We start from the raw sequence: 24,154 nt of genomic DNA, 5'->3' as shown, positions 1-24,154 counted from the left end.
TAAATAAATGGTCCTAACTCCCAAAGAGCTTATAGTCTAATAAAATGAATTAAGACATGTATTCAACTAAACAGAATACAGAGCAGATTGAAAGTAGCTATTATAAAGGTCCAAGGCGTTTGGGAGCTTAAGTTAGAAATTAGATTTTCAAGGCAGGTCAGTGAGGAGTAAGAGGCTCTTGGCTATCTTCTGGCCACTGAACTTTCTGGAAAGCCCCTCATTCCTCACTCCTCATCCCTTTGAGAAATCAATGCCTAGCTTCCTCTGCTGAATCACTGGGACCTTTGGAATTTTCTATCACTTTCCCTTTACATACTTCACACAGATACAATCATACAGGGACCCAGTTCTTTGAAATTAGGAAAATGAGACCGCTGAGTGGGTAAGTGGTGCATGATCTGTGGGCCAAGGGTCGTCTCTTCTACTTGAAAGCTGCCAACTCCCTCTCCCACCCTTTCTCCCTGTATCCCCTGCTCAAACATCCTGGTCTATAAGGGTTGGGGGTGAGGGGTGCCCCAGAGCCAGGTTGGCTTGGGCTTAGGGGCTGGGCCACTCTGACAGCTAAGCTCCGTGGGGGAGACTAGCTCTTAACAGGAATGCAGGAAGCCTGTGAAGTTGTTTTTTGTTTTGTTTTTTGAGTAGGCTCCACTCCCAGCATCACACAGTTTCAGGCTTCTTTTTGGCAATGCAATCTCAGAGTATGTTGGTTTTTAAAAATAGCTTCCATGCCCAGCGCAGAGCCCAGTGTAGGGCTTGAACTCATGACCCTGAGATCAAGACCTGAGCTGAGATCAGGAGTCGAACGCTTAAATGATTGAGCCACCCAGGCGCCCCTGAAGTTTGTTTTATGTGGCCTCCTTTACTTGCTCCTTATAATGCCCTTTGTCCTCGGGCAATGGGAGGGTGCTGTGGAGTATAGGCACTAACCTCCAGGAACTAACTCTTGGAGAGGGGAGTGGAGAATTGAGTTCTGCTGGGTCTAGATGTGCTTTGGTTCCATCCTGCACAGCAAGCTCTCCCCTTTCCCCCCATAATCCTGCATGGCACCTAGTGTGGAGACAGGCACGCTGTTGGACTGACGGACAGACTTCATAATTAAAAAACTCCTGAGATACTTTGCTGTGCTCTACCCCACAGGTTAATGGAAACAGCGAAAGAAATGACTCGGGAATCCTTGCCTATCAAATGCCTTGAAGCTGTCATCCTGGGCATGTATCCTTGAAGTTATGTTTGCTCTAGTTCACTCCATAGTTGGTGGCCTCCAACTTTGGGGTTGACTATGCCTTCGTTTGTCCTAGACTCACAGAGAAGATGCCCGTTGTCTCCTTGTGAGAGAGTGTCTTCTCTTTAACTTTCATCTTTTGGAGTTGAACCAAATCAGAGTTGGGCTCCTTAGATCATCGTCATTGTAACCTGAGGCCTGCATTAGGGCCAGCTCTCAGGCCAGATCCACTAGTCACAAGGAGAATTCCAACTTAGAGACCCTACAGAGAGAGCGTGATTCACTATTTTGTGCATTTGTCTGGCATTGCAACAGGATAGACACTCAAGAGGAAATGGCATTAGCCACACGCACCTCTGGGGAAAATTCTAAGAGTGGATGGTGGAGGAGACTAAGCAGTGGTGTAGAGGCTTGACTCTGCAGAACCTAGAGCTGAAACAAGGGTCTGGTCTCTCCCATACTTTCTGTTCCATTTTCTGCCTGACTCCTGGCTCCTCAGCCTGAGGGGAATATGGTCCAGAAAAGCTGTGATGGCACTGACTTGGTGCTGATGGCAATAGAATATGATGTGTTAGGAGAGCAAAGAAACTTGCAGTCCTCTGGGGTGGATGGCCAGAAGGGGCAGTGCCCAAGGCAACACAGCAAGACATGAACTTGGTGGGTGGTCCCAGGAAAGACCAGTTGGGTCCTTGAGTGCTGTGCTGAGAAGTGTGCTGAGAAGTGTGACCTTCCTTCAGGAGGCAATGGGCAGTCCCATGAGCTCTCCGGAGCAGAGGCAGGACACCATCAGGTGTGCATGTTAGAGAGGTGGTTTTGCAGGCAGATTGAAGGGCAGGCTGGAGAAGGAGCCGGGTCTGCAAAGCCGGTTAGGAGCTGCTCCGTTAGGGAATGGTGATGCTCGAACCATGGTCCTTGCCAGAGGAGTGGATGTGAGGGGACATCCAGGACATAGAATCTCCAGGACGTGGAGGCCAGCTGAGTGACAAGTTGATGAGGAAGGAGTCAACCAAGACAGGTTTCTGGATTGGGCGACAGCCTGTGGAGGACAGGCTGGAGCGATGAGGGCGACCGAGAGGTGACATATTTCGGCCTCAAAGCCGTGAAGGTGGAGGAAGGAGCTGGGGGGGGGGTGGTCATTGATGCCTGCTGTGGGCTGGTGAGCTGTCAGAGAGGAGACCGGCAAGGAGCCCACGTGTCCGCCTTGGAAAACTGGCTGGTCGGCTAACTGCGCTGCAGCCTGCTGAAGGACTCAGCGGGGAGAGTCAGATTTATGGGGAGCCGAGTTCAGATTCTAGTGTGTTCAATTTGAGAGGCCTGGAGGAGGTCGGGGTGGGGCATTCAGGGCATGATGCTCAGGAGGGGGTTCCGCACCGGAAATAGAAATTGGGGAGCTGCGAGTGTTCAGGGAGCAGAAGCTGCTCTTCAGGGAGCGAGAAGGGATAAAGATCAAGGATGAAATCACCCTTTTTTGGTTTCGTTGGACACGGTGAGCCCATGACAGAGATGAAGAAGGAAAGTCAAGAGAGGCGGAAGGAAACCCCAGAGAAAGAGGGCAGCATGAGGTCAGTGGAAGGACCAGGGGCTCAGAATCAGACTGGGGACAGTGGGACAGGTGCCGTCTGTTGGCTTGGCCTCCTGCACACGTTCACGGGAAGGCGTTTCTGGCCGTCTGCGGGCGCTGGCGGGCCTCCTCTGAAATGAGATCGTCCACAGGTGCCCAGACTTGAGAGATGGGAACTTGAGCCTTATCGTGGTCCTTCCCCAAAGTTCTGTCCTCCCTCCTCCCCTCTTCCTTGCTCCTCCCAAAGGAGAGGAGATGTGTGCCTGGGGAGCCCAGCCAGAGGGTGAAGGCAGCAGGTGGCTGTGGGGAGCGGGGGCTTCTGTGGCAGGAGTCAGCCACAGCTGTTGGGCAGAGCCTCCTGCAAGGTTAATGGGGGTGAACAGTTGCTGGGGGGGGGCAGTCAGTGAGGGAGAACCCCAGCACAGGCCCTTCCCTGGGTGGACCAGTGACCTGCAGACTGTCTAGGTGCACCTGGGCCATCTTGCTTTACGTGGGTTCTGAGGGCTACACCTGTGACTGGCCTCTGGCCTGGTCCAAATCAGAGGACGTTCTTAGCCGTATGACCCTTTAGGGAAGTGCAGGGGAGGTGGGGAAGGGTGGAGGAATGTGGCTCACGCTGCTGAACGCAGGGAAATTTGACGCTTGGGCACAGACCAGAAACACCGACCCGGATTCTGAAAGTTACAGCATCTTTGTCTTTTCTCTTTGCTCTTTGTCAGCATCCCTGTGGCCTGCTTTTCCCCCGAGCCCAGTGAAGGGCATGACTTGGCCCATCGGTCCGTGTCTCCCACAGGCCCCTCTGCAGGTCCTGGGAAACAAATGGCACCTCAGCAACTTTGAAGCAGGTCAGCTCAGCTGCTGCTTGGAAGCCCATGTCCCCTGTCCTGTCCCCTCCCTTTTTTCCTCCCGTTTGATGCTAGTCCAGGGTTCAGGATTCGCTCACGAAGAGCCCCTTCTTTTGCTCTTGCTTTGCACACTTTCATGTGCTGCCGACAATAGAGACCTTTGGTTCCAAGTCACCTTCAGAATCCTGGCCGCAATTTTGGGGGCCTCACTGACCCTGAAGGGAGTTAATCAGGGTACTAAAGTGTCATGGCGCATTCAAGTGATGGATTTGTTGTTAGAAGTAGATGCTGGGTAGATCTTCCAGGAGCTTGGGCAGCTACCCCCTCCTCCCTAGAAAAGTTCAGGCCACTTCCCAACCCTTCTCTGCACTTCCTTGTCCCTTCCCTCTCCGTGCCCATTTGCTCCAGGTCCCAAGGCTTTCCTGATAGCCATAAAGATGGAGCCAATCCTAGTGATGGTGACTTGTGTCAGGATGGACCGGTGGTCTCTCCCCCCACCCATCTTCACCCTGTGGCTGACACTACTTGTCCCACAAGACAAATGTCAGTATGGGCACCCCGTGGTCTCTTCTCTGCTTTCTTCAGGATGCTGGCTTGCCTCTTGTACAGCACACACCACACTGAGGTGGTTCTTCTCAGTTTCATCAAACACCACTGATGTACATGCTGTGTAAGTTGAAGGTGGACGGCATAATGGCTTGACCTACACATATTGTGTGTGAGTGTGGTGTTTTTCAGTGAAGTAGTCATACCATAAATTTACCATTTTAATGATTTCTCAATGTACAGTTGAGTACAGTTGAGTGAGAACATTCACGTTCTGTAAGCACGGGCACCATGCTTCGTCTTCCCCAGCTGAAATGCCGTGCCCAGTGAGCACTATTTCCCCACTCCCCCCACCTCCACCCCTGGCAACCACCATTCTACTTTGGTCTCCATGAATTTGAGTACTCCAGATATAGAGTGAAATCATATAGTATTTGCCCTCTTGTGACTGGCCTATTCCGCTAAGCCTAATATCCTCAAGGTTCATCCATGTGGTAGCACATGTCATAATTTCCTTACTTTTTAAGGCTAATAACATTCCATTGTATGTATACACCACATTCTGTTTATCCATCCATCCATCCATCCATCCATCCACAGCACGTGTGTTGCTTTCCCCATTTGGCTCTTGTGAACAAGAAATATCTGTTCGAGTTCCTGCTTTTAATTTTTGGGGGTACATACCTAGAAGTGCAGTTGCTGGATCATATGGCAACTCTGTATTTGTTTCTTTTCTTTCTTTCTTTTCCTTTTTTTTTTTTTTTTTGAGGAACTACCATCCTGTTCATACTGTGTCCATGTTGAGGTCTGTCTCCCCAACAGGCTTCCAGAGAAGGGTTGCGTTCTTCATCTTTGGCTCCACGGCCCTACTGGTAGGCGGTCTGGCACAGGAGATATGCACCCTGTTTAAGTGTTTGTTATAACTAAAGATTCCCATTGTTCCAGCCCCAGAGAACTCAGCCCCCCAAAACAAGCAAGAATTGATGTAAGAGGACTCAGAAGGTTGTGATTTCATTCCCTTACTGCTGGTTAATCTCACATGAAGAAGTGAAGAGAAAACAGGTAACTTTTTATAGAGAAGAGCTATCTGTGCTTAAATTAAGGGCAGAGGACAAGGCTGACCTCGAGGCGGTGGGCTGGCTTCTATTAGCGTTTTTTTAAGGGTACTGGATTGGCCCCCACCGAGGCAGTCTTGTTAAGTGTAAGGAAGGTATGTTCACCTGGAGTTCATCCCTGCAGCAAGCATTGGCAAAGCACTTCTGTGTGCCAGGCCTGTGCAACGCCCACGGACGCCAGCTGGCAGGATGCAACTCCCACCCTTACGAGATGCAAACAAATACTTACAATACTGGATGATTAAACACCAAGTGCTACAGGGGTTCTTGGGTGGTAGAGGGAGGTCCTTAACTCATACTGAGAAAGGTCAGGGAAGGGGGTGAGCGGGGAGGGGATGGCACTGAGGATGTTCCAGCCAGGGTGCCGCCCATTAGAAGATAAGCCCACAGCATCCTTCTCACTGATGATTTTTACAAGACCCCAAAGATCTTTGCCAGGTTTGACTCCCCTGCATCAGAAGGCTTCTGTGTGAGTGAAGCCATAAAAGAAGTCATACTACAATAGGAGGCATCGTGTAGTGCACAGAGGGCATTTAGAGGCATTTTGTTGAAAGTTTCGTAGGTCACTTGGTCTCTCAGTTTTGTAATGTAAAGGTTACTTAAAAGTCATTTGAGACTTTCACTTATATGTGACTTCACACTATGAGGGAATATATGTGCCAAGGGTACAGGTGTGGATTCTTTATGGTCTTGGAATAGCCTTCAAAAATGTCTTGGGTTGACTGTAGGTCCATGGGCTAGTCCCGGGTATGGGTTTAATGAAACTGGACAAAGGAATAATGAGCAGGGGCTGAATGGTGGCAGGACTTTGGTAAGGGATTTGGACCAAGTCTGGAGAAGATGAGAGACAACGAAAACTGAAGCAGTAGAGTTGACACATGCCAAATTCGGGCTTGAATAGAACATTCAGGGCTTTGTGTGGAAAGTACATTGGAGTGGGGCAAGAAATAGCGAAGACACTCTCAGAGAGTGGAGAACCGTACCTACTGACCAAGCACTTACCATGCACAAACCACCTCGTGGAGCGCCTGGATTATGATTTACCTTAGAAACACCCTGGAGTCACCAATGGTTTGTAGCAGAAAAGTGACACCATGAGTTTTCAGCATCTCTCTCCAGAAATGCTGGCTCCTTGCTGGAGTATCCTGGGATTTTGAGATGGGCTTGAGCTTGTGGTACTTCTTGTCCATCCCTCCAGCGTGTGGAGTCAGTGGGGTAGTTACTTGATGCTGCCCTCTGTGGGATTGCTGGTCCCTAACCAATATGACGGTGAGAGACGAGGTTGCCCAATCCAAATGGGCTGACTGGTAGAGAAAGCCAATCTTAATACCAGGTGCATTGGGGAATGAGGTTTGGGTGTTGGAGGCAGCTTTCTGTGTGGTACCCATGGCTGTTGGACCCATGAGAGGAGCCGATGAGGGACAGACGTGACTTGTTCTGATGCCTTCCCATCCAGATAATCAGCCAGTCTATTTCTTTTATGGCTCATTACCTTGCCTTGATTCTGGTTTTCATTTCTCTCCTGGAACATTGCAGAGGTCTTCAATTTCTGCTCTGTCCCACACACGCCCGCCAGAATTAAATGTCTGAGAAAATCATTCTGATTACAGAAAAAAAGCCTTTAATACTCACATGCCCTGTAGAAAACCAAGGGAGGGGTAAAGGTCATTATTTTGTTTTGCATTTATCTAATTACTAAAGTGGAAGGCAAGTTTTTCTCATTGCCCTGTTTTAATTTGGCTTCAGCATGCACCGTATAATAAGGTACTCAAAGATACTGAGTGAATAATTTTTATTTATTTATCTATCTATCTATCTATTTATTTAAAAAAGATTTTTATTTATTTATTCATGAGAGACACACATAGAGAGGCAGAGACACAGGCAGAGGGAGAAGCAGGCTCCATGCAGGGAGCCTGACATGGGACTCGATCCCGGTCTCCAGAATCAGGCCCCGGGCTGAAGGCAGCGCTAAACCATTAAGCCACCTGGGCTGCCCCGGAGTGAATCATTTTTAAAAGGATTAGTCTGGAAAGGTAAGATGTGGGCCTGCTCAGAGATAGAGCGACGGACACTTACTTTGCCCATATGGGCCACTTCCCTTCCTGGGAGGGGTCCAAGCTCTGAATTTTCAAGGCCTCCTTTCTCTTCCTTGACTCAGATGGTCTAAGATACCTAACCAATGGACAGCCTTCCATCGAGCGATTCCCCATCAGCTTTAAAACCTACTTCTCAGGAAACTACTTTCACCATGTTGTGCTGGGGATTTATTGCAATGGCCGCTATGGCTCACTGGGCATGAGCCGAAGGGCTGAGCTGATGGACAAGCCGTTGACCTTTCGGACTCTCAGTGACCTCATCTTTGACTTTGAAGACTCCTACAAGAAGTACCTGCACACAGTCAAGAAGGTCAAGATTGGGCTGTACGTCCCCCACGAGCCTCATAGCTTCCAGCCCATAGAGTGGAAGCAGCTAGTCCTCAATGTCTCAAAGATGTTGAGGGCCGACATAAGGAAGGAGCTGGAGAAATATGCCAGGGACATGAGAATGAAGGTAGGTGCTAGGAGGGCGAATGAGCGACGCAAGAGTGTTCCATTCCCATCCTCTGTCTGTCTCCCTCTTGCCTCATGCCCCATGTTTCTGGGATGGTCAAAAAAGCCTCTTGAGGTCATCTTGCTTCGTAGCCACCCTATTAAAACAAAAAAATGTAAATCATCTGCTATTTGACATGGACAATTAAAGCTTCTCATTGTATGTACTGCTTCAAAAACTGGAACTAAAGTCAATTTAGATGTTATCGTTAAAGCAATGTCATGGCCTCTATTTCCTCCTATGAAATCAAATCTAAAATGTTAGATTAAGGCTCTAGTCTTGTTTTGTTTTAGTGTTTATAATAGGGTGACCAGTCCTCCCAGTTTGCCTGAATCTGGGGGGTTTCCTAGGCCATGCAATTTTTGGCACTTAAAACCAGGAAGGCCCTGGGTACATGAGGGGGAGCGGGTCACCCTGCTTTCTAATCTTACGCTGAGTCACCGTATATCTCTGAATTGCAATGCATTTTGGCATGAAATTCTGACCTGGTGTCACAATAACAAAGAAGCATTCACTGTGCTGGCTTCATATAAACTGTACTCATAAGCCCTTCTTCCTTCTATCATGTCACTGCCATGGTGATGTGATGGCTGCTTGTCCTCGTCCCTCTAGGCCTTGTGGAGTCACTGAGAGAAAACCTGTGTGTACCCTGAGGACCACCAGGGAAAGTGATTTTGCTGACCTCAGGCTTGGTTCTGTTTAGTTCCTGGAGACTTTTCCTCTTCACTGTGAGGGACCTGGAGAGGAAATTCTTGACCAGTGAAAGCACTCTGTGCCTGTGGGTGGGGTGGGAGGGTCAGAGGGAGACGAGCTGGTTACTGGGGGCAATGTAGATGGGGCTTTGCCTTCATGGGACAGCACCGGGCCCCAGATGCAGCCCCAGGCGGCTGAGGCATCGGGCTCTGCTCCTCTGCTGTGGAAGGGGGGCACAAAGTCATTGCAGCCTCTGGGAGAGGATACTTTGCTCCTTGCAGGTGCAGACCGAGTGATCCCCCTTGAAGTCTTCCAACTTGGTACCATCTAAGCCTTGCAGTTGTGGCAGGTGGGGGGCTGAGATGCTGTAGGAGGATGTGGGGGTGGTTCCCTTGCGGAGCCGGTGTGGTAACTCCTCACATCTCTTCCAGATCCTGAAACCTGCAAGTGCCCATTCTCCAACCCAAGTGAGAAGCCGGGGGAAATCCCTGTCCCCCCGAAGGAGACAGGCGAGCCCCCCGAGACGGCTCGGCAGGAGAGACAAATCGTGAGTAGTGTTACCTCTTCCCCAGCTAAAGGCCCAGTACACACATCCGGGGGGGGGGGGGTTGTCCTGGCCCGAGGGGACAAACCTCTGTCCTGGGTGTGGCATCTGAAGCAGACAGAGCTCTCTAAGAGGACCGGCCCGCATTCAGGGGGCATCCCTGTAGAGAAGGATCCACTATGCCTCTGATTCCCCTTGCTCTGACGCCACCACTGCCAGTTATGGACTCAGATCAAGGGACAAGCTCCGGACTGCAAGAGATTGAAGGATATCCCCAAATCCTGGCAGTGTGGGAAGAGCAATGGATTTAGAATTAGGAAGCCTGGGTCTGGAGCCGGGTCGGGTCCTTGTGAGCTACATGATGTTAGGCTTACGTTCCCTTAGCCAGAAGATGGGATGGTTAGAACTGATGAAACTTCCCTAAAACCCTATAGCCCTCCGTGCAGAAATCAGCAGAAATCATGACCGTTCTTTGGATCATGGCATCAGAAATACCCACAGGCTCATCCTCTTCCTTGCCGACTCTCCTATCTCTGTCTTAGCTCTGAGGCTGGTGATTCCACACCTACTTTTTAAGGTCAAAATGAACCGCTTGAGAAATGACAGATTGGAGATACTGAGGAAGCCCAGAGTAACCAGTGATAATCCCCTGGCAAATATTTGGGCCATAATTATACAGGGGAAAAAACACCACTTTTCTTCATACCAGCAACATGCTGGGTCACAGTAGGCTCTCGCCCTGCCAGGGACTGTGGGGTTCAGTGGACGGAGGCCTAGGGTGAGCCCGGCTCTGCCGCCTGTGTTAGCTTTGTGGCCTGGGCAAAGCTTTTAGGAACCTTAGTTTGCTCCTCCGTCAAAGAGGACAAGAATGCTTTCCCTGCCTGTCTCTCAAGGAGCCATAAGATCAACTTAGAAGATGTAGTGAGGGCGGTTAGCTCGTGGTGAACTGCTTTTCACACGCATGTAATTGTTGTCGCATCGATCCTGTAGACTAAGGAAGGAGAGTTTGAGTCTTTACTTTCAAAGGAAGAAACCAGAACACAAACAAGGCTTGTTATCTTGTGTTGTCTTGTAGCTGGTCAGTGATGGGACGGGCTGGAACGCAGGTCTCCTGGCTCTGGGAAGGTGGTGGGGGAGGGAAGTGTGGGTTCTGGTTTTGGAAGAATAGGACAGGACCAAGTGTGCGTTCCGAGGAAGATTCCCTGTTGTCTCTACCCTCTTTCCCACTCCCAAAGCCAGGGTGCTGAACTTACAGCCAGAAGGTATTGGCTGAGATAACTGGGGTCCAGGCTTTGAAAGGGGAGGGGAGAAGAGGGTAGAGGGGAGTGTTGGGAGCTCCTGCAGCAAGAGAAGCTGGAAAACATGGAGGCTTCAGCATGGCTTTGTCCTTTCAGGGAGCGAGATGGCTTCGGATCTTTTGTACATGCCCCTGACCCTAATCCTGCCTCTGCTGCTGACTACTGCCCTTGCCTTTTGACCCTAACCTTCACCCCACCCCTATCTCTCCCCCGCTCTGATGCAGTCATCCATTCACTGGCATCCCTGAACAAAGTAGCAGTTGTCTCAGAGGGCTGCGCACATGTGAACCCTTCCCAGAGGGTCATGAAGCATAGAACCAGTGACCCAGAAGTAGGAATCTGGTTACTCAAGAAGCAGAGGAGGGGCCCTTTTCTCTGGTTTGTTAGCTTTTCTGCCCCAGGAGGGCTAAGTCTTCCCTTAGGAGCTTCAAGTCTGCCGCAGACATTGAGCTGTCCATAAAGCCTTGCTTTGCCCTCTAAACCCTAAAGTCCTGAGTATGCCACCTGATGGATTTATGCACGGAATGGCAGTGTGGGTTATTCAGACCATTTTTGTTGCGTGCATTTTACTTGCATCCCCAGGAACTTTGCAGTCCAAGGCATGTTAAATTTTTAACCAGAAAAAGTTAACCGTGAGTGTCCAGAGATGGCAAAGCCAGCAGGATCTCAGACACGGGTCATGGAGACAGAAATCAGATGCCACACTAGGTGGTGGTGGTCTGAGAACAGTAGAAGAAGAAAGTGCATTTGAGCCTGGGCTTGTGGGATTTGAGCCACTTGTCCGGCATCCCAGGCGAGCGTCCTACAAGCAGCTGAGAATGCAGAGCTGAGTTTGAGGAATAGAGATAATGACATTAGAGCCATCTACTTAGAAGTGACAGTTGGAGCCATAGCTGGCTAAGTCGGTGAGGAAGGAAGGAAGAGCTGGCAGGCCCTGAGTAGCCCAGAGGAAGAAGGACCAGAACAGGAGACGGGGAAGGAATAGGCGGAGACGATGGACCAGGAGTGTGAAGGGGCCTGTCTGCACCTGCAGGAGCCAGCTGTTAAGATCATAGGAGCAAGGGAAGGGGGAAAATAAGGGAGAGTTTAAGGTCATGTAGAAGAGGGTAGAAAAGGCATTACGTGGCGTTTATCCTGCGGGGGAAGGAGGTGCGCCGTGAGGTGGGAGTGAGGAAGAGCGGGTGGGTTTTCCACGCGGGGTGGAGAAGGGGCTGCACGCAGCGCAGCCTGAAGGCCCATCTGAGGACAGATGGAAGGATCCTACGCCCTGTTCTCAAAGTTAAGCAAGCACAGAACCCCCAGAGGGCTTGTTAAAACAGACTGCGGGGCCCCTTCCCCCAGTGTTTGTGATTCAGCAGATCTGGGTGGGGCTCCAGAACCTGCTCTTCTGGCAAGTTCCCAGGTGATGCGGATGCTGCTGGTCCAGGGACCACTCTTGGCGAGCCACAGTTTGCTCAATCAGGATGCGAGAACTGATTTGGGGGTTGACTCTAAACACAGCAGCAGAATGTCAGGGTGCAGGCACCCCAGTCTGCTGAGGGGGGCAGATGAGGCTGAGTGTGATTCCGGGGCTCAGCTTTCCCCAGGCCTGCCTGGGCCTCTGGAGACCGAGGTGCTGAGGTGAAGCCTGTGACCCTGGCCTCACTGCCATGGTTGGGCTCTACCGAAGACACTCTGGGAAGGGCCCGTCTGGTCCTAGGGGCCAAGCAGAGAAACTGGTTTTCAGTCCCCGCCAGGCCATGTCCATACCCTAATCTCTGGCTACTTTGTCACACAGCCAAGGCAAGCGACCACGCCTGCGCCTGCAGAGGACAGCTCTTAAACTGCCGCAGTTGTGAGTGCAAAGCCACCTTCTAGTGCCGGGTCCCCATGGGCCCTTGCCCCTCCTGTCGGCCCAGAGGCATGAAGTAGGCCTGGGGATGGGGAGAAAGTCAGTAGGGAGAGGGCAGTCATCACCGGAGGGGTCAGGAAGAAAGACCTGCAGGAAGATGGGGGTTCAGTGCCACCCCCCACTTCCCTCCACGCCCCGAAGTTGATCCCAGCCCCAGCAGGCAGGCCCCGGGAGCACAGAGGTGATGACAGCTTGTGGTTCAGTGAAAACATAAACTTCTCCAAAATGGCGAAGAGTAGTTGCAACCAGTTCTGGAACCCCCCAGACCCTTATCCTTTCCCCACACCTTTCTCCTGGGCACAGCACTGGTTCCCAGGAGTCTTGCTCTATCAACTCCCCCTAGTGGGTCAGGGATTTTCTTTTTCACAACCGGGGGAGGGTGGCTTTGGAAGAGTTTGACCATCGAGGGAGCCCAGGTGGCTTTCAGGTTTCTGTGGACCACTTGACATGAGCCAATCCAGGAAGACCATAACCATCCTTGGTAGTCGAAGCCCCTACCACTTCTTTTCCCAGTTTGGAGGTCAGGAGGGGAATCTAGAGGGCGGGCATCTTGGCTGAAGTTTTCTTTTCTTTTCTTTTCTTTCTTTTCTTTTTTTCTTTTTTCTTTTTTCTTTTCTTTCTTTCTTTCTTTCTTTCTATTTATTTATTTATTTATTTATTTATTTATTTATTTATTTATTTATTTATTTATTTATTTATGGCTGAAGTTTCAAGTGAACTGAGGTGTTACAAGGTGTCCCTGATTCCTCCTAAACCCCACCTTCTGGGTTGCAGGACTGGGTAGGGGATTACAGGGGCCAGAGGGGCCAGAGAGGCAAGGGTGGAAAGTTAAATGGAGGGCTGCGTGAGGAAGGGGTACAGAAAGGACCGAAGCTCCGAGCCCTCCCTCCCCCTCCACATCCCAGGTCCCACCATTGCCACAGACTAGAAACCAGGACACCCTGGTTCCTAGAGGTGCGTCTGGAGAGGAACAGCTTCTCCGCTTCTACCCATGGCCTTCACCAAGCAGGCTGTTCTCTAGGTAATCTTGACTTGATGAGGAAACAAGAAAGGGACACATCTGGTTGTGACCCAGTAACTCCGCCAAAATTCTGGGCATCATACGGTAGAATGGCCAGGGACTAGGGAGGGTTTGGTGGCCCTGTCACCGTGTTATTTTTCCAGCATTACACAAGGCCATCAAATCATTTCTAAATGTGTTGGGTGCCATAATGAAGCTTGGGAGAGGCCCAGAGGGTGGAATATTACCATAACAGGCAAGAGGCCCAGCAGCTGTGGGGTCCCAGCCCCTTTCTGTGCCGGGATAATTTTAGTGGCTTTTTATCCCTGTCAACCTCATGCCTACAGCCGGAGCTACTTGTAGCCCTGCATTCCTCTCCATTTTTGCACTTGTCTGAATAATCTTTCTGGAAAGGAGGATCGGTGTCACTGGGTTGACAGAGGAGTCAGCTGGGAGGGAGGGCAAGCGGCAGAGCCTGCCCTAGTGTCAGCCAAGGCAAGGTTTCAAGAGGGAAGCAGGGACTCTCCCACCCTCCGCCCACAGTCCTTTGTCATACTCTGCCCCCCTCCCTGAAGCCCCCTCCACACAGAGCAGTCACATCGTTCCGTGTGGTTCTAAAAGAGAGAGGGATACCGAGGTTGAGATCAACATTGAAAAGACCTGCTGTGAACCTCTACCGGTTGCTTCCCGATGCCGGGCCTGGGTCCCCTTGCGGCTCTTGGCTGAGGGCGGTCGCAGTGCTTCTCCACGGCAGCCAGGAAGGACATCCTTGGGGCACAAGGGTTAGAAATGAAGTAGGGGGTCAAGTTTTTGCTTATAACCATGATCGGTCCCAGAGGGGGTGCCAGGGATGGTAAACCCCCTGCAAAGCGCATGCTCCCCCATTAAGAACCTTTTCCGCCTAAAATGCCAACAGTTCCCCTGATGAGAACCGCCGATGCTCCTTGGGGTCCTTTTTGTCTCTGACAGTCCACACCTCTTGGCTTACAGTGTTGGCCTCGATCTGGGAGCGTAGGCTTGAGCAGACAGTGGTTTTCTGGCTGGGCTGCCTGTGTCAGCATGAAAGCCGCTCATGCCAATTGGAGTGACTACGTGGAACATTCTTCGCAAGTGGGGCAAGAGTCCCTAAGGACCCCTGGGAAGTCTTTGTTCTCCCTCCGCTTTTGGACTCCTCTCTCCCCCTTCTTGACCCTCCTCTGCTCTTCTTGGCTATTTATGATTCTCTTCTGTCTTTTTCTTCCTTTCTGATTCCCCGTCTTGGTCATCCGTCTCTGTGGTGGTTTGTGGCTTTAGGGGCCTTTCCTCACCCTGTTGGAGACCCTCAGGGTCACAGAGGTTACTAAGCCCCATCTTAAGATAAGGTCTCCTTTCACTGCTGGCCCCAAGCTAGACAAAGGAGTTCCTGCTCCATTCTGTCTTGAAGGATTGCAACGATGCCTCCGGGCGATTGCTCTGGAGTGAGGCCAGGAAGTCATGATGAAGTCATAGAGAATCCATTTGATTCCGTGGCCTAATCCCGTGGAAGATGTTTTGAATGAGGATCAAGAAGGCATTCCATTCTCCTTTGATCCTAGATGAGAAAATGTCCCCAGAGGTGAAAAGGAGGTAATTTCCTTAGCAAGGAAAGTAGAGGGGAAGCAAAAGATAGATAGATAGATAGATAGATAGATAGATAGATAGATAGATGATAGATGTAGAGATAAAAATAAAAAAATAGAAGGAAATAAAAGGATGATTGTGGAAGGAGAGAGAGAAGTAAGCCCTCCTGGATGATGGGGAATTTCCTTCTAGAAGCTCAGACAAAGTAGTTTCTTTTTTTTTCTTTTTTTTTTTTAATATTTTATTTATTCATGAGAGACACACAGAGAAGCAGAGACACAGGCAGAGAGAAAAGCAGGCCCCATGCGGGGAGCACGATGTGGGACTTGATCTCGGGATTCCAGGATCACGCCCCGGGCCCAAGGCAGTTGCTCAACCACTGAGCCACCTAGGCATCCCACAAAGTAGTTTCCAACTCAGTTTAGCTTCCCTGGGATTTTTATAGGGTCTGGGATCCCTGGGGATGCTTGTAAAAACCAGGACGGATGATGAGCCTTATCAGCAAAGACAACATGACCCGGGTGAGCAAGAGCCTCTTGGAGGTCCTAGAGAGGTTCTCAGCAAGGACAGGAAGCTGTGCCCTGGAATCTCCAACAGTGGCCTGTGGCTCTCCGGCTCTGGCCAGAGCCTCCTACCTAGGGAGGTCTTGCCAGAAGGGGCAGGGCCTGGAGAATCTCCTCTGAGCCCATTCTCTTGGGCTGAGGCCTGTCTGCTTACACAGCAACTTCAGCTGTCTTCCCACCCCCCCTCAGCCCCCCACCCCCCACCATCTGGCAACTGCCAGCAGGGTTCCTGCTGTCCTAGGAAGTAGGGAATATGCACAGGGAGCAGGACTGGCTTGGACTGTGGGTGACAAGTGGGAAGAAATCGTCCCTCCTCCTGTGGCCCTCCAGCTGAGGCCTACCCAGACAGGTCCTAAGTCCTAAATCAGTGCCCAGCCTGACCCACTTCCTGCCAGACTAGACAGGAGAGGAGGATCCGGGGTCTGTGCCTGAACTTGTAAATGCTGGGCCGGCCCCATGCCTGATTTAATCTGTTCCACACCTTTAGCACTGAGGACCGAGTGTTCAGTGTTACAGTTTCACCCTTACTGCATATCCCTTTCTAGAACCCCAAGTCCACAAGGAATATAGCTAAACTGGTCCCTGTGGATGTGCTTGTGTGTGCTGGTGAGTGGGTAAACCCAAGGGCAATGCACTGCCCACCCCAAGGGGCCGTGACCTCAGGGGGACAGGAGTAAGAAGCGTGAATAGGCCGGTGGCCCATGGCTCCCAATCAGGCAGCCCTGAACTGGACACAGATGGGCTGCATCCCCCAAAGTATCTCCTACTCATTCGGGAGAAGCAAGAGTTAAACATCCATCAGAAGAAAGGGAATGGACTTTGGGTCCAGTTAGAGCAGGAGCTGCTGTTTGTCCTGGTATAACCCCAAGACCTACAAGGTACTTGGCACAAAGTGTTACTTAACAAATTGTTTTGGGTGAGTAAGTAGAACGCAAGTTGCAGGCGTTTTGTTCTCCCGGCTGCTGCTCAGGCCCCCCAGCAACTGCTTGGGGTGGGGGCAGGAGATGCGCCAGACGCGGGCCATAGTCAGAGGTGCAGAAAAGGGATGGGGGGCTGACGGGGAGCCCTGTAGGCTTTCCCTCCACTTTACTGCTTCCTCTCTTAAACCCAGTCTCACACAGACACAGCAGCTGGTATGTTCAGCCCTAGCATGTGCTGTCCCCACTTTGGTCCTCCACATGCTGCCGTGAGCTCTCGGGTTCTGAGGCTCCTTATGGCTTCACTGACACCAACCTAGAACCTAGCCACGCTCCTCCTGGGCACGGAGGCTGTCTTGGGGTGTCTGCGAGACTCGAGGTGCCACGTGGCGCACCTAGGAGAGAGTTTGCTCTCCCCAGACCGTCAAGGTTTAGGAAGCAGTGGCGAATACTACTAGTTTTTTATATATGTACATTTGGGTCAAGTCGATGAATCACAAGCCTTATAAGATGGAGACAAACTGCAACACTCAGAGACCCCTGTCTCCCCCCCAGCTGCCTAGAACCAAAGATCACATTGAAAATCTAGAGTGTGAGGCCTCTGGCTGGCTCACTTGGTACAGCATGGGACTCTTGATCTAGGGTCATGAGTTCAAGTCCCACGTGGGGTGTCGAGATTACTTAAAAAAAAAAAAGCCACAAATCCAGAGGGTGAATTTCCACCATGTGGCATAAGGATGGAAAACAAGGTTTCCCTGCTACAGAATATCTTCTCTATGGAGCCACCATCCTGTCTTCCTCAACCTACCTCTCCTCTGCTGTAGTTGGCTCTAGGAATGTAGGCCTGAGGTTGGGGTTAAGGGGACACCTGGGACCAGGCCATCAAGCCGTCACCCTAAGTCACCCTGGATATGTTTACACGACAACAGACGAGGCTGGGATTATCCATTTGTGTGCTGAGAGAAGTGCCCCCTCCTTCCATCCACAGAGTCCCCTTCCCTTCAAGTCCCCAACCCTGCTGCCCCTAAAACAGAAGGTGGGCTGAGGAGAGGAACATCCTTCAATAGGAAGATCCTCTGTGATCTTCCCTTTGTTCTGGACTGGGGAGGGGTTCAGAGAAATATATTGTTCAGTCTAAAGTAATAACCGTGATCCGATGAGAGGTTCTGGGCAAGTGCAGATCCAGCTGAATCATCATCCCGGTGCTTGTGTCTCTTAAAAATAAATCCTTTTGCAGAATTCTAATTATAGCCAGGGGAGCACTTGGAAGAGGTCTCTCCACACGCAGGCTCACCCAGCTCTGGCCCTGAGACAAGCTGGCCGGGAGGGAACCGGATTTCTGGCTGGGGTCCACCGGCAGGTGGCAGGATGTGATAATCCCCTTCTGCCCTTCACCAGGCCAGGAAATTGTAGCCAGTATCGCGGTGAGAGAAAAGGGTTTCCTCTTTCAGGCAGTTCACTGGGGCTCTCAGTTGAACTCCTTTTCTGCCAGTATTAACCTTTCGTTCTTCCCTTGGTTCTGGATACCTAGGAGGAGCGGAGAGAGGGGGCTACCGAGGAAGGGGACAATCTAGTCCCTCTCCTTCGGAAGCCCTCAAGCTCTCTGTTGTTTTGGGTCCACATTTAGCTTTTCAAAGAGGCAGCTTCCCCAAGTGGCTTTCAGAGGTTAGGTAAAGCCTCTCCTGTACAGACCAAAAAAAAAAATTTTTTTTTCTTCCTACTTGTTAGTGCTTAGAATGTCATGGGGGTGACTTGAATTCCTGCCTTAGTGTTTTGTTTAAAATAGCCCATGATAAGGGTAACATAATGAGCCCCCTATCAGCCATTTACATGCTAGTGAGAACTTGACCCAAGTTTATTGAGAAGTACAGGCTATTCAACAGTAGGGCTTCGTAGCTGAATTCGACTTGATCTCTGTGCTCAATTTGTCCAGTCCCTGAGGCAGGCCTAAGGATTATGAACCTGCAGGATTCTTTAGCAGATGTGCCCGAGAAAATGCCCTAGCATATAGGGGGCAAGGAGTAATGCATTGCGAGGGAAGAAGTCAGAAAATGCTCCATGGGAGAAATGGTGTTTGGGTTGGACCTTGAAGGGATGACAAGACATGCAGGGAGCCCGATGCGGGACTCGATCCCAGGACCCCAGGATCACTCCCTGAGCCGAAGGCAGATGCTCACCTGCTGAGCCACCCGGGCGTCCCCAAATGTGACTTCTATCTGGATAGGAAAAGTGTGCTCACGTAGTTCTACAACCAGGAAAGGGAGCGTGGAGATTATATTTTAATTGCTCTAGGAAATGACCCCCACGTAATCCTTTTGTAAAGCGACGAATGCACAGGGATACTTCAAGCTTATCCTGTAGAGAGTGATCTTGTTTTTGTTTTTTTTTTTTTTTTTTGATTGCTGGATTTTCTGAAAGTGGGGCGCGTTGAGGAGGGCAGAAGTAGATTTGCCTTTCTAACCGCACTGGCCTCAGGGTGATGCTAACTTTTAGGGGGTCTGTCTTAAGGAGAAAATTCCATATTAGCTGTTTGAAAGGATGACCCGCCTCAGGCAAGCAAACAAAACAGAGACTCCGTTGCAGGCTCTTTGAGAAAGTGAACCAGGTACAAGTGGACTGTGAACCAGGCTGGTCTGCAAGAGCCCTGGTTCTCTGGGTGTCAGTGGCCTGAGGGCTGAGGGCAGAGAGGCACATTTAAGTTTGAACCCTCAGGTGAAAGTGTGCTCCCTTTAGCTGTCAACTCAGGAATGGTCCTCACAGGGGCCCCAGTGGGCTCGGTGTACAGGGAATGGCCGATCTCTAGGGTATATATGGCTGGAGGACACCATCGCCCTGAAGGGCAGAGGCCTTGAGCTCTTTGGTACAGTGAGCAGGGGTCTACATGCAAGGAAGAGCTGGGACTTCTGTCCACTGTCACCTGTATTTGTCAGCACCGTCTGTGTACCTGGGGCACCATGGGCACTGGGCGCAGGACTCCTGACCAGTAAAGCAGGGCACGTGGTCACGCTGAGAAACCAGGCTCGGGCAGCACAGAGGCAAGGCCGTCCGCAGGTTCCTTGGTAATGCCAGCTAGCAAGTCGGGGAGGGTTTCTTGACCACTTTGAATAATCAGGTCCAGAGGGGATGTTCACAGGCTGTTGAGAGAAAGGGAGGGAGGGGTGAAGAGGAAGGGGGAGGAGACGGAGGTGGGTAGAGAGAGAGAGAGAGAGAGAGAATGAGCATTTGTAGGGCGCTAGAACTTGTTGCCAAAATTTGAGCCTCATGGCCTTACGCAGCCCCCTCTCGACGTTTGCAAGCCGTTGATTTCTGTTAACCCCAAAGGAGTTGGAGCACGTTCATACCAGGGGAAGACTGTTTGCTGTTAGGAAACCCTTCAAAGGAGAAACCAAGAAACTTTTAAACAGTTGTATTTTCATCTTGGTCTCTTTTCTTCAAACGCTGAAAACGAGGATCACGTGTGGCCTAAGAATATCTTCAGTCATAAATGAATGAATGAATGAATGAATGAATGAATGAATAAATAAATGTTAAAAAAGAATATCTTCAGTCTTCCGGTAACAATGGCTACCTGTGAAACTTTTGAATTAGAACTCTCTAGTGATACTGAACACACTAAGCTGGTTCATACTCTCGGTTCCCTCTCATCAGAGAAGGTAGGAGGTTCACTAAGTGATGGAAAAACTGAGAGAAGCCGGGAGCATGCTTGGGCGGAATTTTGTAGCGGGAAGTCATTGAGGAAAATGTCTTCAATGAAGACAGGGGATGTGCTTACAGATTTTCTTTTTCCAGCTTGAAGTGCTGTCTGACATGACTTCACATAAATGCTTATTAGTACTTTAGAAAATGTATTCAGGAAGGAGAAGTGATTTGCCATGGGATGACTTACCCCACTGACAGGCTTTTTCAGATGGATTGTAAAGGATTTACCCCAATTTTACGCATTGAGGCCTGAAAGAAGTGACTTTTTTTTTTTTAAGATTTTTATTTATTTAATTTGAGGGAGAAAGAGTGAGAGACAGAGTTTGAGTGGAGAGAGGAGCCGAGAGAGGGACAGACACCTGGCTGGGCAGGGAGCCCTACATGGGGCTCCATCCCAGGACCCTGGGATCAGGACCTGAGCGAAGGCAGACGCTTCACCCACTGAGCCACCCACGGGCCCCTGGAAGAGTAACCGTCCATCGAAGATAGGCGAGCATCTCTCCGTGGGAAACTTGCCTGAGAGGTCCTGTAGTTGCTGGGCTTCCCCCAGGGCACGAGCACCGGGAGGCCAAGGTTTCAAGGAGACTGTGGCTGAGGTGTTTGTTCTGTTGTACTGCGTGTAATTTTTTTAGACCCTTGCAAGGTTTTCCAGAAGTTAGTGTGACCAAATTCAGCTTCGAGTTGGACAAACTCATTTGGCAACCTGTCAGGCCTTTTGAACCCTACGCTGGAAGCCCATGAAAATGTTCCTTTCCTGAAATCCCATCAAAGTGGCCTTGAGGACACGGAGGGGGAGCTGGGGACCGGGGCTGGCGGGGTGGGGTGGGAGCCGGGCAAGCCTCGGAAGGGTTAGAAAACCAAGTCAAGCTCCCTGAATCAAATACTGAGTCATCTTTCTCTCTGTCACCACCTTCCTTTGACCCTTAGGCCTGCACTGCCTGAGAAGAAGGTGACTGACCTCGGCACGCTGAACGAGGTGGGCTACCAAATCCGGATCTAGGCAAGCCATATCAGCCAGCAAGAGGGCTTCCGTGGTGCTTCTCTCTGCACTTTACCGCAGCATCTTCAGGAGGAACTGCAACTATTTATTGAGAACCTGTGAATTTTATTTTTAAGGATTCCCTTGGACGTGGAATCTGAGTGGGTGGTGACAATGAACTCTGGAGAAATTCACGAAGGGGCAGCCCGGAAAGGCTGAAGTAAGAAACCCCACGGGGGTTGGACTGCAGATAGAAAGGGTAATTCGTAACTGTGGTTTTTCTATCTTCCCATTTACCTACTTTTGTTTACTTGCTTTTGAACACGATGGCTCACCAGTAGTAAATGTGGCCGAAACCCTCCCTCCCACTCCAGGTACAGTAAGGTAACTCAGCCAGTAGTCATGTCTTTTTCAGCAATAACAGAGGCAGAGATCGGTGGGATTTTCTTTTTTTTCTAAGCAGTCAAATATTACCTCAGCATCTTGACATCAGATATGCAAACTTAATGGAGTTTTGGGTTTTTGTTTTATATTCTATTTGTATTGTTTCCCCAGTATTTCCAAATGGGGACCTCCACAAAGTTTGGAATTTTTCCTTGGTGCACACCGAATAGGATTTAAGGTATTATATCAAGTGTTTTACTAAAAAAGCACTGCAATTCTTCTGGCAATACGGGAAACTATTTTCAGGACCTTGGAGTTACTTCTTTCTTAATGTTTCTTAAAGCATTCACTGACAGGGGTTTCTGTTCTTTCAAAACACAACAGAAAGCACGTGCAGAAGGCAGTCTACGTTCTGTCATTAATATTTAAACTTTGCAAACTCCAGCAAAAAAAAAAAAAAAGGAAAAAAAAAAGCACAAGGGGTCATGGCAGTGTTACACAAATTTAGCAGTATTGCAATTACCTCCAACAATCACGCACTCAAGAGAGGCAGAGGCCAGGAGTGAATCAGTGGGAGTCTTGAGAGCCGGGTAACCTTTCTGTTCTCGTTCCATCTGATTTCCTAACCTCTGAGTCAGGCCTTGTTCTGAAGGCCTCGCTGTTGTCAGAGGGGTGCTCTGATGTCTTATATTAAGACCAAATGTGGCAGGATGTGGTCACTTTCCAGTCCCTTGCTTTTAGGTACCACTTCATGACATTTAGGAACTGGTATAGGAAAATGCAATGAGAATGCAGAACCTTTTCTTAAATGGAAGTCTTCAGGTGTACAGTGTTAGGCCGGAGAGCGGGATTTTAGTCCGTGAAGTACAGCGTGAGAATCTGTGTAACTTCTGACTGCAGACCACACAGAGTGACTCCAGCCGCCAAGTCTGTCCGTTATCAACATCAAGAGTATGCTTCCGTTTCATCTGTTTCAGCTCGGCGACCGTGCCCGCTCGTGAGACTAACACGCATACTTAAGTGGGGTCTGCTGGTCAATGGAAGTGTTATTTCAGTTGTCAGTGCTCCCTCTCTGGCTTTCTTTGACTGAAGGTGATTTTAGAAAGGGGAATAGAAAAATAAGAATCTGCTTATTGAGATTCTCTACCAGTAAAGCCACTGAAGGTGACTTTGTCCTTTGGCCACATGCACATGAGCTCACTTTACGCTGAAACTCAGTGGTATTAGTGTTTCCATTAATAATATCATTTTCTTGAAAAAGAAGGAAGTTTAGTGTTCTTTACATGAAAAGGACCAAATAAGTGTACATGTCAATTAGGTTAAAATACAGAAGTTAAAAATTCTGAACTTAATCACTGTTTTTAACAATATTATCAGAGTTTAAGATGAAGCATCTTTGTGGATCTTCATAAGGCAAACTCATTTAAATATTTGAATTAATCAACTCATTCTCAAAACAATACTGACTTAGCTCTATGAAAAACAAGCTATATGTATCTTATGTGTATCAATCTGAAACTTTATTATCTCCAATAAGTATACAACTTCTACACTGCAATCAATTCTAAGAGCTTGAAATAGGATTTTCCAAGTATTAGTTAAGTACTGTCCCATCCAAAATATAGAATGTCAGTAGTTGCATAGCCTCGTTTCCCACAAAAAAAGGGTTAAAGAATAGGAACATGAACTATTCTAATATTCTGACGTATAAGCCTTAAAACTGCCAGCTGGTTTGGTGATTCAATTAGTAATCTGATTTTTTTTCCACTCACTTCTTAATTTTAAGATTTATTCCCCCAAAGCAAGGGTTAGTCACAGAAACGTGAAAATTAACTTAAAATCCTCTTAGTTTTCATTCTGTTTTTATTAGCTATGGAATTATGCTAATTTCTAAAAGATTTGAGAAAGGCACCAAACTCTTAAATTCTAGTGCAGGAATTTAATTAAAATGATATTAAGGCAAAAAATAAAAAATAAAACAAAAAGCCATGACATAACCCCCCCCAAATGATTTTAAAACTGGCTGTTATTCAAAAGAAAAAATAAAACTATCAGATGATTTTAATCTAGTTTTTAAAATTCTTAATGCAAGAGAAATTTTATGCTTAAGCCATTATGGGGTTATATGCAAAGTTTAAATCAGATGACAGAAATCTTGATTTTAGACTCCATGTTGTGCTGTTTTGAGTACACTTTATTTCAGAAAGTGATATTTGGTATTTTCTATACACTTTGAAATCATGAGCATTTCACTTTTTCTAAGTCAATTATTTCATAAGGATTTTATTAATAGATATTGGTAAATAGAACTTTGGAAGTCTTAATTCCGTATTCTTACTATACCTGAGGCTTTTGTAAGCTATAGTTTTATGTACAACCTTGTACAGTTTTTTTGACACACAATTCAGAATCTTGTTTATTCTCTTGGACTTTGTTCTGGCCAATACATTTTTTTTAAATCTTTAAGGAAAACTGTGATTGTTTTAGTGGGTATTTTTCTAAGTAAAGGAAAACTTGTATAATGGTATTTTAGAGAATGCCAGATAAGTGCATGTTTCAAGTTAATGTTTTTCTCATCACTTGTATGTTTATACACAGCATGGAACTTTAATAAAACCACCCTGGAAACTTAAGGATTGTTTTTCTTCCAAAAATGTAAGATGGTGTGATTTATTTTTTCTCGTCCTTTTACTACATACTTGTCCT

The 24,154-nt window shown here is 48.8% G+C and overlaps 1 protein-coding gene across 3 annotated transcripts in view; it reads left to right on the top strand.

Annotated features, from left to right (window-relative positions):
• The window catches only part of VASH2 (vasohibin 2), a 38,674-nt gene extending 14,593 nt beyond the window's left edge, over positions 1–24,081 (top strand). For 2 of the 3 annotated variants that reach the window (XM_055319105.1, XM_055319106.1), the window contains exons 4-8: positions 326–382; positions 1,138–1,212; positions 7,461–7,842; positions 9,006–9,121; positions 21,013–24,081. In XM_055319105.1, the coding sequence (XP_055175080.1) occupies positions 326–382; positions 1,138–1,212; positions 7,461–7,842; positions 9,006–9,121; positions 21,013–21,085 (703 nt within the window). In that variant the 3' untranslated portion in view covers positions 21,086–24,081. The remainder of the gene's footprint in view (positions 1–325; positions 383–1,137; positions 1,213–7,460; positions 7,843–9,005; positions 9,122–21,012) is intronic. The other variant, XM_055319108.1, reaches the window with a different exon arrangement.
• Positions 24,082–24,154: the final 73 nt, after the last annotated feature.

This window comes from Nyctereutes procyonoides, unplaced genomic scaffold (genome assembly GCF_905146905.1).
Source record: "Nyctereutes procyonoides isolate TBG_1078 unplaced genomic scaffold, NYPRO_anot_genome, whole genome shotgun sequence".
NCBI lineage: Eukaryota > Metazoa > Chordata > Mammalia > Carnivora > Canidae > Nyctereutes > Nyctereutes procyonoides.
Note: the sequence above shows the minus strand (reverse complement) of the source record. Positions and strands in the feature narration are given on the sequence as shown.